This window comes from Meles meles, chromosome 7, assembly GCF_922984935.1.
Source record: "Meles meles chromosome 7, mMelMel3.1 paternal haplotype, whole genome shotgun sequence".
Classification (NCBI taxonomy): domain Eukaryota; kingdom Metazoa; phylum Chordata; class Mammalia; order Carnivora; family Mustelidae; genus Meles; species Meles meles.
Genome location: NC_060072.1, coordinates 77,984,659 through 77,999,646, shown reverse-complemented (window position 1 = coordinate 77,999,646; position 14,988 = coordinate 77,984,659). Strand labels below are relative to the sequence as shown.

General features: G+C 37.9%; 1 protein-coding gene across 1 annotated transcript in view; it reads left to right on the top strand.

The window, feature by feature from the left end:
• SLC2A13 (solute carrier family 2 member 13) overlaps window positions 1–14,988 on the top strand; it is a 392,202-nt gene that overhangs the window by 313,813 nt on the left and 63,401 nt on the right. Inside the window, exon 7 of the mRNA XM_046013090.1 lies at window positions 1,613–1,738. Within this exon, the coding sequence (XP_045869046.1) occupies window positions 1,613–1,738 (126 nt within the window). The remainder of the gene's footprint in view (window positions 1–1,612; window positions 1,739–14,988) is intronic.

Here is a 14,988-nt window from a genome sequence, read left to right as displayed (position 1 = left end):
TATAAAGTAAACATGACTTTTATATGCATCAGGAAACCAAAAAATCATTTATTGTGATACTTGCTTCATTGCAGCGGTCTGGAACTGAATCCGCAGTATCTCCAGGCTATGCCTCAAGGGGTCTGAAGTCTCATTTAAAATTAAGGATGGCTGTTTGCAGAGAGAAAGTTTACAGAAGGAGGCTGAAATGATCGTCTTGTGTTTAAACAATGCCAGTGTTTTCCCATTTAGCTAAATTAATAAAAGTAGTATTCTGATTTTGAGGATTCACCTCTTTTTTGGATGCCTGGCCATAGTACTTACCCTGTTTCTCACCCACACCCCATTGTGTAATTACTTGTACACAGTCAATAATATGTCAGTGCTGACTGGTCTTTACTTTCTGAATACGCAGTCCTCTAAAATGCCCTGCCCTCTACCTCTTTGCCTGGTAAATTTCTTTTATGATCTGTGTCAAATATCTCCTCCCAAACTATCCCCAGCTCTTACGGGCAAATGAATAGGCCTCTGTCCTTAGAGTATTTCACACTAATTTCTATTACACTGCCATTATTTATTTGTATATCTGTTTCTGTCCTTGCCTTTTATCTACCCAAGAGCAGGGACTTTGTTCTATTCATCTTAGTGTCTGCAATGCCCTGTGTGTGCCTGCCATGTTTGAGGTACTCCAGAATTGTCTGGCAAATGAGTTTGACAGCAAGAAAACACATTTACAAGTACTTTGTAGACTTCAGTTGGAAAACCCTGCCCTCTAAAGGATTTTGCCTCTTTAGAGTTTTCAGCAGTTAGGACACTGCTGTTATTTGAGCAATGATTAATTGATTATGACTCTATGATCCAGCCAGTAGGTATAATTAAGTTAGAGAAAACTTAGCCTTTTTTCCTATGCCAACTTATTTAAATTAAACATGGCATGTAGTTGATACTCAGTGTAGATTTAATAATACAGATGTCCTACCAAGATGTTAAGAGTGACCATTATTGGTGGTGGGTAATAGGGAGGGCACGTTTTGCATGGAGCACTGGGTGTTGTGCAAAAACAATGAATACTGTTACACTGAAAAAATAAAATGGAAAAACAAACAAACAAACAAAAAGAGTGACCATTATTGGAATGGTGGTATTTTTGTTTTTAACTTTTTTATTCAGGTGTAATATTTTTCATTCTTTGAAATTTTCTATTTCAGTATTATGTATTGTATATTTACCAATTTTAAAAGCTACAGTGCATAATGAAGACAGTCAAGAAAAATAAATGCTATGGTACAATTTGGAACCACTCTGCTGGGTCACAATGGGCCAGTCCATGCTTTGGTAACAAATCTCAGTGGTTTAGGAAAGCAAATGTTGATTTGCTGAGGGGCAGCTGGGGATCTTTTACACCCAGTGTCTTAGATCCAAGCCTCCCTCCATCTCAGAGCAGCTTCTGCTATTGCTGTAGCCAGGGGAGGGACTGGTGGGGGAGACTTGCCAGCTCCCAGCAGGCTCAGCACATGTCCTTTTGCCATGGCTAACATGAGTGCCATGGCCCCAAGCTTCCTGCAAAGCACCGTGAAAAATGTGAAAGAATAGCAGTTGTCTCTAACATGATGTAACTCTTATTATTTTACAGTTACTGTAACGAATGTATGTTGGATCCAGACTGTGGTTTCTGCTACAAGATGAACAAATCAACTGTCATTGACTCCTCCTGTGTTCCAGTTAATAAGGCATCTACAAATGAGGCAGCCTGGGGCAGGTATGTCACCCCTTATACACCATAAGAACACAAAATGGAATTTCAGAACGAGATCTTGTTTTATTATTGAGTATATTCCCTATGCTATACATTTCATCTGTGTGATTTATTTTATACCTTATTTTCATACCTTTTAATCCTATTCACGTATTTCCTTCATCCATCAGCCAACCTCCCCTCAGGCAACCACCATTTTGTTCTCTGTATTTAAGAATCTGGTTTTTTGTTAGTTTGTTCATTTGTTGGCTTTTAGATTCTGCATTTGTGAAATCATATGGTATTTGTCTTTCTCTGACTGAGATCACTTAGTATAATACTGATGAGGTCCATCCATGTTGTCACAGATGGCAAGATCTCATTTTTTTATGTCTGAGGAGTATCCATTGTCGTGTGTATGCCCTATCTTCATCCAGTCAGCTATTTTGGACACTCGGGCTGCTTCCATATCTTGACTATTGTTAAAAATGCTGCTGTAAACATATGGGTGCATATATCTATCTTTTCAAATTAGTGTTTTTGTTTTCTTTGGGTGATTACCTTGTAGAGGAATCACTGGATCAACTATTTTAGTTTTTTGAGGAAACTCCATGTTTTTCGTAGTGAGCTACACCAATTTCTGTTCCCTCAAACAGGGCACGATGGTTCCCTTTTCTCCACGTCTTCATCAGTACTTGCTATATCTTACTTTTTTCATACTAGCCATCTCACAGGTGTGAGGTGCTATCTCATTGTTGGTTTGATTAGCATTTCCCTGAAGATTATTGATATTGAGCATCTTTTCATGTGTCTGTTGGCCTTCTGGATGTCTTCTTGGAAAAAATGTCTGTGTAGGTGCTTGTCCCATTTTTGTTTTTAACTTCAGATTGGTTTTTGGTGTTGAGTTGTGTAAGTTCTTTATGTGTCATGGATGTTAACCCTTTATCAGGTGTATCATTTGCAGATGTCTGCCCACTTTCACTAGATTGCCTTTTTGCTTTGTTGATGGTTTCCTTTGCTGTGGAAAAGCTTTTATCCCAAGGATGCAAACATAGTTCAATGCTCTAAACCATTCATCATGATACATCACATTAACAAGAGGAAAGATAGAAACCACATGATTATTTCAAGAGATGCAGGAAAAAAAAAATTTGACAAAATGCATTTGTTCATGATAAAAACTTTAGACAAAGTGGGTTTAAAGGGGAACATACCTCAAACTAATAAAATTTACATATGAAAAACCCAGAGATAACATTATACTCAGTGTTGAAAACTGAAAGCTTTTCCTCTAAGATCAGGAGCAAGACAAGGATGTTTACTCTCACTACTTTTATTCAACACAGTACTAGAAATCCTAATTGCAGCAGTCAGACAAAAAAAAAAAAAAAAAAAAAAAAAAAGAAAAAAAAAGACATACAAATTGGTGAGGGAGAAAACTGCCATCATTTGTAGGTTTCATGATACTATATATAGAAACCCTAAACTCTCCACCAAAAAAACTATTAAAACTGATAAATGAATTCAGTGAAGTTGCAACATACAAAATTAATATACTGAAATCTCTTGCATTTTTATACACTAATAACAAAGTAGCAGAAAGAGAAGGAAGCAATTCTATTTACAGTTGCCTCAAAAAAAAATTAAAAATCTTAAAATAAATTTAAACAAGGAGATGAAAGACCTGTACTCTGAAAACGGAGATAATGATGAAATAAATCAAAGATGATATAGACAAAAAGAAAGTTATGTTATGCTTATGGATTGAAAGAATTAATGTCTTTAAACAGTCCATACGATCCAAAGCAATCTACAGATTCATTGCAATCTCTATTAAAATACCAGTTGCATTTTTCACAGAACTAGACAAATAATCCTAAAATTTGTGTGGAATCACAGAAGACTTCTAAGAGTCAAAGCAATCTTGAGAAAAACGAGCGTAGCTAGAGGTATCACAGTCCCAGGTTTGAAGGTATATTACAAAGCTGTAGTAATCAAAACAGTGTGGCACAAAAATAGACACATAGATCAGTGGAACAGAATAGAGTCCAGAAGTAGCCCCATGTTTTTATGGTCGATTAATGTATGACAACGGAGGCAAGAATGTACAGTGGGGAAAGGAGTCTCTTCAACGAGTGGTGCTGGGAAAACTGGACAGCTACATGGAAAAGAATGAAACTGGACCACTTTCATACGCCACACACAAAAATAAACTCCAAATGGATTAAAGACCTAAATATAAGACCTGAAGCCATAAAATAACTAGAAGAAACCATAGGCTATAATCTGACATCAGCCTTAACAATATTTATGGATATGTCTCCTCAAGCAAGGGAAACAAAAGCAAAAATAAACTATTGGGACTTACACCAAAATAATAAACTTTTGCAGAGCAAAAGAATAAGTTTTATTTTTAAACTTACAGAGTGAGTGCATTTAAAATCAATGGCTGCAATTCTTTTAAACTGGTCTTTGAAACTGATTTTTACAGCTATATTACTTTGCAGCATGTCCTGATAAAGGCGGCACAAAACATTGCAATTGTATGTTTCACAAACTTAAGGAAGAACGCATTCAAGCCTAGGCTTTAGGAAATTCAGATCCAGACCCAATCCTGTCCTAGACTATAGAAGGTTAGCTCTTGAGAAAGAGGTTCCTACATATTTCCAAAGCAGTTCTCCCATTGCTTATTAACTGGTAATTTTCAAACTTAGAAACTTAAGTAAAAGAAAATTTTCAAGTCAAAATAAATTAATACAGCTTTAAATTCTTTCATGCAGCTATTGTTTTCTTTGAGTACATTCCGGGAGTTTAGTACAATTAAGTAAAGTAATGATTAAAGTTAGTGATCATTGAGATATAACCAGTCTAGGAAGCTATAAACTTTTCTCTTTCTGACAGATTACATTGGTTTGTAGTAGGCACATAAATAAAATATGGTATAGAATAAATATTCCCCACATTTATGAACTCCTACTCATATCCATGAACACAGGAAATACGTAAATATTATTTGATATGCCCTTAACCCGTTATGTATTCTAAATTCCCATAAAAAGAATAATATTCTCTCATTCTGTCTGCCTCATAGAACTGATGAAGGCAATGAATCTGCTAATTACTTGTATCTCCTAGCTGTAAAGTATAATGTAACATCATTAATCACTATGCTGTTGTCATTAATCATTTTATTAGGGAATTACTGCAAAGAACTAGAAATAAATTATGGGGTCTTTGACCAAAAATCCAAACAACATTTTAAATATACAATTACAGGGGCACCTGGGTGGCTCAGTGGGTTAAAGCCTCTGCCTTCGGCATAGGTCATGATCCTGGGGTCCTGGGATTGAGCCCCACATCAGGCTCTCTGCTCAGCAGAGAGCCTGCTTCCTCCTCTCTCTCTGCCTGCCTCTCCGCCTACTTGTGATCTCTGTCAAATAAATAAATAAAATCTGAAATAAATAAACAATTACAAGAAATAATTTAAATAATAATAATATATAATATATATAATAATAATAATAAATTAAAAAGTGCAGTTACTACTTAAAATGAAAATTTGAAAGAGCTTCTTTTAAAAACAACCAGTGTATAATTTTCATCAGCAAAGCTTCATTAGTGAGTTAATTGATTAAATATTTCTGGATGTAATTCTTTACAGTTTTAATGCTTATGGGTTTTTTTTCAGTAGATAAAAACTGAAAGTTTACTTGTCTAGAATTATGAATATGTCATGGAGTCTGTACATGTAGTTTTATGTACTTCACAGAATTAATTTAAAAACATATTAGAAATGTATATTAGAGGGGGCACTTGGGTGGCTCAGTGGGTTAAGCCTCTGCCTTTAGCTCAGATCGTGATCTCAGGGTCCGGGGATTGAGCCCCGCATCGGGCTTCTACTCAGCAGAGAGCCTGCTTCCTCCTCTCTCTCTGCCTGCCTCTCTGTCTACTTGTGATCTCTCTCTCTGTGTCAAATTAAAAAAAAAAAAAGAAAGAAAGAAAAGAAAAGAAAGGTACTCTAATGATAAGGGGACAGTAAAATTAGACATTTTGTTCTTACTGTTTGTAAATAACAGTACAACTTTTTAATAGAAATGTCTATTACTTTCTTATGTTAACTTATTCTTGCATTTTATTTACATGTTTAGACCATTTTCCTTGAGTGTAGTCACTGCTAGAGAAAAGTGAGGCATACTTAGGGAAAAGCACAAAGAACTAAACAAAATACACAGAGAACTTTTATGTTTGTAGAATATTCTTAGAATAGTTTCAAACTCTTTACCACTCCCCTTGAAAAAAAGACAGTTTTTCTCACTCTTCTCTGTGCTGAGTAACAGGCCTCCTCCAGCTTAGCCACTGTGGTTGGTAGCTTCAATCTGTGTTAGAAAGAAGTGAAGAAAAAAAAAAAAAGGCAGAATATGTTTGCCATGAAAAATGCCCTACAACAGATTTTCCATTTATAGGTAAACTAGCATTCACTATATTTTTGTTAGTTGATAGGTTTTATACAGTTATGTGGAGTAGAATTCTCAGGGCAAAATCTGCCATTACTTTGGACTCACATATGAGATATACTGTTAATAGATATTTCAGAGTCAAGTTTTGGGGAAATTCAGAGCCATATATCCTGATCTCTCACTATAGCTGTTTCCTGAAAAGATACCAGGTGGAATGGTAATATCAGTCATGATGGAGATAAAATGTTGACTTTGTCTCAACGTAATGAAAACTATTTGCTTACATAATCAACTGTAATAAATTGGAAACAAAACATTAAGTCAATTGGCATGCCATTCTAGTATCTGTTTTGTTCAATTTCAGTGGAAAGTTTTTTTCTAAAAATCAGTTCTCTAAAGAAGATGGACAGTTGACTAACAAGCACATGAAAAACTGCATATCACTAATCGTTAGGGAAATGCAAATCAAAATTATGAGACACCACCTCATACCCATTAAGGTGGCCACTATTAAAAATATACTTATAACAGTTATTGTGGAGAAATTGGAAACTGTGCGCACTGTTGATGGAAATGTAAGGTGCTGCAGCCACTATGGGAGAAAGTGTGGTGGTTTCACAGAATCACAGAATTTTACAACAGAATTACATATCATCAGACAATTTCATTTCTGAGTATATATCTTAAAGACTTGAAGGCTAGGTCCTGAAGAAGTATTTGAATGCCTATGGTCATGGCAGTATTATTCCTAATACCCAAAAGATGGAAGCAACCCAAGTGTGAATTGACAGAAGTGAGGATAAAGAAAGTGTGGGATATAGATAGATAGATAGATAGATATGTGATATGCTATTCAGACTTAAAGAAATTCTGGCACATAGTACAACACGGATGAATCTTTTTTTTTTTTTTTTTCATTTTATTTATTTTTTCAGTGTAACAGTATTCATTCTTTTTGCACAACACCCAGTGCTCCATGCAAAACGTGCCCTCCCCATTACCCACCACCTGTTCCCCCAACCTCCCACCCCTGACCCTTCAAAACCCTCAGGTTGCCCCAACCTCCCACCCCTGACCCTTCAAAACCCTCAGGTTGTTTTTCAGAGTCCATAGTCTCTTATGGTTCGCCTTCCCTCCCCAATGTCCATAGCCCGCTCCCCCTCTCCCAATCCCACCTCCCCCCAGCAACCCCCAGTTTGTTTTGTGAGATTAAGAGTCATTTATGGTTTGTCTCCCTCCCAATCCCATCTTGTTTCATTTACTCTTCTCCTATCCCCCTACCCCCCCATGTTGCTTCTCCATGTCCTCATATCAGGGAGATCATATGATAGTTGTCTTTCTCCGATTGACTTATTTCACTAAGCATGATACACTCTAGTTCCATCCACGTCGTCGCAAATGGCATGATTTCATTTCTTTTGATGGCTGCATAGTATTCCATTGTGTATATATACCACATCTTCTTTATCCATTCATCTGTCATGAAAGAAATTGAGGAAGACACAAAAAAATGGAAAAATGTTCCATGCTCCTGGATTGGAAGAATAAATATTGTGAAAATGTCTATGCTACCTAAAGCAATCTACACATTTAATGCAATCCCTATCAAAATACCATCCATTTTTTTCAAAGAAATGGAACAAATAATCCTAAAATTTATATGGAACCAGAAAAGACCTCGAATAGCCAAAGGAATATTGAAGAACAAAGCCAAAGTTGGTGGCATCACAATTCCGGACTTCAAGCTCTATTACAAAGCTGTCATCATCAAGACAGCATGGTACTGGCACAAAAACAGACACATAGTTCAGTGGAACAGAATAGAGAGCCCAGAAATCGACCCTCAACTCTATGGTCAACTCATCTTCGACAAAGCAGGAAAGAATGTCCAGTGGAAAAAAGACAGCCTCTTCAATAAATGGTGCTGGGAAAATTGGACAGCCACATGCAGAAAAATGAAATTGGACCACTTCCTTACACCACACACGAAAATAGACTCCAAATGGATGAAGGACCTCAGTGTGAGAAAGGACTCCATCAAAATCCTTGAGGAGAATGCAGGCAGCAACCTCTTCGACCTCAGCCGTAGCAACATCTTCCTAGGAACAACGGCAAAGGCAAGGGAAGCAAGGGCAAAAATGAACTATTGGGATTTCATCAAGATCAAAAGCTTTTGCACAGCAAAGGAAACAGTTAACAAAACCAAAAGACAACTGACAGAATGGGAGAAGATATTTGCAAACGACATATCAGATAAAGGGCTAGTATCCAAAATCTATAAGGAACTTAGCAAACTCAACACCCAAAGAACAAACAATCCAATCAAGAAATGGGCAGAGGACATGAACAGACATTTCTGCAAAGAAGACATCCAGATGGCCAACAGACACATGAAAAAGTGCTCCACGTCACTCGGCATCAGGGAAATACAAATCAAAACCACAATGAGATATCACCTCACACCAGTCAGAATGGCTAAAATTAACAACTCAGGAAATGACAGATGCTGGCGAGGATGTGGAGAAAGGGGAACCCTCCTCCACTGTTGGTGGGAATGCAAGCTGGTGCAACCACTCTGGAAAACAGCATGGAGGTTCCTCAAAATGTTGAAAATAGAACTACCCTATGACCCAGCAATTGCACTACTGGGTATTTACCCTAAAGATACAAACATAGTGATCCGAAGGGGCACGTGTACCCGAATGTTTATAGCAGCAATGTCTACAATAGCCAGACTATGGAAAGAACCTAGATGTCCAACACGGATGAATCTTGTTTGAAGACATGATGATGAGTGAAATGAGCCAGTCACAAAAAAACAAATAACACATGCCTCCACTAACATGAGGTACCTAGAATAGTCAAATTTATAAAGACAGAAGAGTGATCACTGGCACAGGTTGGGGGAAGTGGGGAATAGAGAGTTGTTTAATGGGTATGGAGTTTCAGCTGCAAAATGAAAGGGGTTTTGGAGATTGCGTCTTACATCAGTGTGAATATATGTAACACCACTAAACTTTACAATTTAAGATGGTAAATTAAGATGCTAAATATTATGTTATATGTATTTTACCAAAATTAAATATAAAAAAGGAAACCCCATTAAAAAATTATTTAGGGGGCGCCTGGGTGGCTCAGTGGGTTAAACCCTCTGCCTTCGGTTCGGTTCATGATCCCAGGGTCCTGGGATCGAGCCCTGCATCGGGCTCTCGGCTCAGCAGAAAGCCTGCTTCCCTCTTTCTCTGCCTGCCTCTCTGCCTACTTGTGATCTCTGTCTGTCAAATAAATAAAATCTTTTAAAAAAATTATTTAGCATACTTCTAGAAAATGTACTACACTGTGTTGATGGAAAACCTGCTCTCCTGCCTCTCAGCCCTTATACCCTCCATATGCATCCTCTACACATGCAAATACAAGTTTAATGCACAGCTGAGTTTGAGGAAAATTCCCAGGTGCCACAAATGAGAGCATGGACAGTGAATCAGGGGCTCCTACAGAGCCTGGGTGGCTCAGTGGGTTAAGCCTCTGCCTTCAGCTCAGGTCAGGATCTCAGGGTCCTGGGATCAAGCCCTGCATGGGGCTCTCTGCTCAGCAGGAAACCTGCTTCCCCCTCTCTCTCTGCCTGCCTGTCTGCCTACTTGTGATCTCTCTCTCTCTCTCTGTCAAATAAATAAATAATATCTTAAAAAAAGAGAGAGAGAGAGAGAGAGAACAGTGAGCCACATGGAAACCCAGGAACCCAGGAAGCATCAGAAGGGAAGCAGGCCTTAAGAGTGAGAAGGTAGTGTTTTTTGTTTTTGTTTTTGTTTTGTTTTGTTTTATTATGTTAGTCACCATAGAGCACATCATCAGTTTTTGATGTAGTGTTCCATGATTCATTGTTTGCATATAACACCCAGTGTTCCATGCAATGCATGCCCTCAATACCCATCACCTGCTTACCCCATCCTCTTACCCGCCTCCCTTCTAAAACCCTCAGTTTGTTTCCTGGAGTCCATAGTCTCTCATGGTTCTTCTCCCCTCCAGTTTTCACCCCCTTCACTGACCTAGCATTTGTACTACTGGGTATTTACCCCAAAGATAAAGATGTAGTAAAAAAAGGGGGGGCATATGCACCCCAGTGTTCATAGCAGCAATGTCCACAATACCAAACTGTGGAAAGATCCAAGATGCCCTTCAACAGACAAATGGATAAGGAAGATGTGGTCCATACATACAATGGAGTATTTTGCCTCTATCAGAAAGGATGAATACCCAACTTTTGTATCAACATGGACGGGACTGGAGGAGATTATACTAGTGAAATAAGTCAAGTAGAGAAAGTTAATTATCATATGGTTTCACTTATTTGTGCAGCATAAGGAATAGCATGGAGGATATTAGGAGAAGGAAGGGAGAAACTAGTGTTTTAAGTGCTAAGGGAGATAGAGCTCCACGCTTTCTCTCTGGAGCTGTGCAGTGCTCTATAGGCTCTGAATAGCGGCAAGAAAGACCGCCAGGCTGGCCTGGGAAAGCTGTAAACGTCTCTGTTACGCACTTAGGACCTATAGTAGAAATAGTGTCACACATAGGAAAGGAAAGCCAGAAGCCATTACTATGGCTAAGTACAGATTCTAATGTCACAGTGCCTTTGTGATATGGAAACCATAAATTGAGAAATGTGAACACTAAAAAAAAGTGTGTCCCAAACTGGAGATAATCCATAAAGCCACTTCAGAAATAAACATGTAGTTGTCAGGACTCGGGACATGAGACTTCCACAGAAGGCAACTCAGTAAATGTGAGAGGACAGTCAGAAATTTTCTCAATGTAATAAAAACTATTACGTTAGTAATGAGGGAGGGAAGCCGCAAGTATGATAGAGTGAGGAATGAATTATCTACACAACCTTCCATTGCAAAAAATATATGAAAGAGACTTTAAAATATGTTTGAAACAAATAAAGGAAATAGTATAATTTTGTCAATTATACTGAAAGTTGTACATTTATGGTTTGTGCAATGCGTGTGTCTATGTGTATGTACACACATGTGTAACAAATGTTATACTTAAACAAATTTTGCTAAACATAAAAATAAACCTTCAAAAGCTAAAATTCTAGATAAATAACATAGAAGGGAGAGGGTATGAGAATTTTTAGACAAAAGCATACATTCCTTTGTTTCCAGAAGGAAAGGGGAGATTATAATTAGTTTTTCAACTCAGTAATTATAGGTGTTAAAAATGTGAGTGTAGGGTACCTGGGTGGCTCAGTCAGTTAAGCTTCTGACTTGGTTTTGGTTCAGGTCATGATCTCAGAGTAGTGGGATCAAGCCCCACATTGGGCTTCACACTCAGGTATCTGCTTGAAGATTCTCTCCCTCTTCCCCTCCCCCCACTCACAGGCACGTGTGTCCTCTGCCCCCCCAAATAAATAAATCTGTTTTTAAAATGTAAATGTAATCTCTTAAAAATATGTACTAGTGGAGGGAAAGAAATAAGAGAAACTAGTAAGGCAGGAAAGGGGGAAAACTATGGAAGAAACTATGGTTAAGAGAAATCAATAAAAAAATCAAAATGAAATTTTAAATGCAATTATTACAGTAATAATAAACCTATTAAACATACCTACTAAAGACAAATATCTTCATACTGGATTTCTTTTATATGCAGTTGTAATGTTGTTTACAAGAGATAATCATAGAAGGGTTGGAAATGCAGTGAAAAAAATTAGGTAAATGCAAGGCAAGAAGACAAAAAATGGAGATCAGAGAATTTGGGAAATTTATCTAATAAACTTGGTGTAAGTGAAATTATGAACCTTACTTATAGGGAAGACATTGAATACTTATGAAGATTTATCATATCCAAGCACAAAAAGTAAACTCAATGAATTTGTATAAATGCATATATATTCTAATAAATTCTAAGTAAATCCAGATAATTGATATTATGCAAAATATGTTTTCTAAACAAAATACAGTAATACTGCAACACAATAGAAAAATATTTATTACCCCTTCTACTTTAGTTCAGAAACTTTTAAAAAATTGTCTTAAAATTAATGGATTAAGAAGAAATCATAACAATTTCTTCATAATGGAAAATAGGACATTAAAAGTAATAAGTGAAAAAATCTGCGAGGAGTTAGAACTAGAGCAGAGAATTAGCCCGTAGAGTAGGCAGAGGATGGAAAGATAAGAGAAAGAAAATAATGGAAAACAAAAAAATAGCAGGAAAGTCCAGAAATCAAAAGTTGGTTCTTAGAGAAGACCAATATGATGGAGAAATCTCTAGCATTGTTGGTTGAGGAGAGAGAAGGCACAGATAGTAGAATGAATAAAAAGGGCATATAACAACAGACAGTAAAACATTGAAAAATCATGAGAACACTACGAATAATATCCAAAGCATTAAAAAACTCATAAAATGGACAGCTTTCTAGGAAAAAAAAAAACTTTCCAAAACCACCTTAATGTCTCTGTGAAGCGTAATTTTCATTTTCATTATACAGAGGAAGACAGTGATGCGTAAGAGGGTCTCAGTGTAAGTCCACCTCTTTTAGGGGCAACAGTTGTTTAGTAGGAAGATACACATCTTAGAGTCAGGTAGATTCGAATTTCAGCCTTGATTATCATTTACCTTGTTTGGAAATGGCACCTAGTCCATCTGGGTCTCCCTGAGCCCCATTTCTCTATTATACGATGGGAATAATATGCTTGTTGTATTGAGCAATATGGTTTTTACAAAGATGATGTAAGACTGTATCCAAAGACACTTTTAAATGTAATACCTTGTATAAATATTAGTGGTAAATATCCTGTGCTATTTTTTTTTCTTAGACTGGTCAGTACCACATTTCTAGATAAAAATAAGCACTTCCTAACAGGTGAGCACATGAAAATCCTTTCTTTTTTTTTTTTTTTTTTTTTTTTTAAAGATTTTATTTATTTGACAGAGAGAAATCACAAGAGAGGCAGGCAGAGAGAGAGGAAGGGAAGCAGGCTCTCCGCCGAGCAGAGAGCCCGACGCGGGACTCGATCCCAGGACCCCGAGATCATGACCCGAGCCGAAGGCAGCGGCCTAACCCACTGAGCCACCCAGGCGCCCCTGAAAATCCTTTCTATTTAGTTACGTGCCTCCTCATCCACCTCCCTGCCTCTTGGCTCTCTACACACAAACAAAGCCATAAATAATCTATTCCGGAGCTTCAAACATCCTGACTCTTTAAAAGTATTGCTAATGAGGCAAACTTTCTTAATGTGCTGATTCAGTATTTGTTTCCTATAATAACAACATTTTCTCTCTGTAATTAGCACACTAAAATAGCTAGATAGAGGCCCTATTTGGCAGTTCATTGTTCTAACTCACGCTGAATGCCTGGTTTGTTGTATTCATTCAGCAGAGAGATTTTTCTCAAAGCTGCACTATCTTCTCTGCGTCCCACTCCTCTCCCACACAGAAGTCCTGTCAGCCTAAACCCCTTGCTATCACCCTGATACCATTGTAATTTCCCACCTCTGTGCCTTTCCTCCCGCTATGCTTTCTGCGTAGAACTTACCCTTCTTCTCCCTCTTCTTCCTGACTTTTAACCATTAGTTTCTGCCCAGAGCAAATGTCACTTTTTCCTTGCAGTCTGTCTGATTAGCCCCAGGCAACAATCCTCGTTCTGTCCCTTGCTTGCTTCTTAGCACCTCGGTGCTGACTTGTATGATAATTAACCAGTCTCCTATGACAGTGATTTGGGTTTGGATGTATCTTTGCTTCTAGATTATAAATTCCAATGTCTGTATCATGCACTGTGTTTAAAGGTATTTATTTATTTAAGAGAGAGAGAGAGAGCACGAGCACAAGTGGGGGTGGGAAGAATAAAGGGAAAGGGAGAAGCAGACTTCCTAGTGAGCAGGGAGCCTGAGATCATGACCTGAGCTAAAGACAGATGCTTAAGGGACTAAACCACCTAGGCACCCTCATGCAGTTTTTTTGTTTGTTTTTTCTTTTTTCTTTTTTGCTTTTTTTTTTACCATTTCCTTGCTTTTTTATTAACATATAATGTATTATTTGCCCCAGGGGTACAGGTCTGTGAATCATCAGGCTTACACACTTCACAGCACTCACCATAGTACATACCCTCCCCAATGTTCATAACCCAGCTACCCTCTCCCTACCCCCCGAACCCCAGCAACCCTTTTGTTTTGTGAGATTGAGTCTCTTATGGTTTGTCTCCTTCCCGATCCCATCTTGTTTCATTTTTTCCTTCCCTAGCCCCCACACCCCCCACCTTGCCTCTCAAATTCCTCATATCAGAGCGATCATAGGATAATTGTCTTTCTCTGATTGACTTATTACGCTCAGCATAAATACCCTCTAGTTCCATCCACATCATCGCAAATGGCAAGATTTCATTTCTTTTGATGGCTGCATAGTATTCCATTGTGTATATATATATATATATATATACCACATCTTCTTTATCCATTCATCTGTTGATGGACATCTAGAGTTTGGCTATTACATTGTTGCTATAAGCATTCAGGTGCACTTGCCCCTTCGGATCACTACAATTGTATCTTTAGGGTAAATACCCAGTAATGCAATTGCTGGGTTGTAGGGTAGCTCTATTTTCAACTTTTTGAGGAACCTCCATGCTGTTTTTCAGAGTGGCTGCACCAGCTTGCATTCCCACCAACAGTGTAGGAGGGTTCCCCTTTCTCCACATCCTCGCCAGCATCTGTCATTTCCTGACTTGTTAATTTTAGCCATTCTGACTGGTGTGGCGTAATATCTCACTGTGGTTTTGATTTGTATTTCCCTGATGCTGAGTGATGTGGAGTGCTT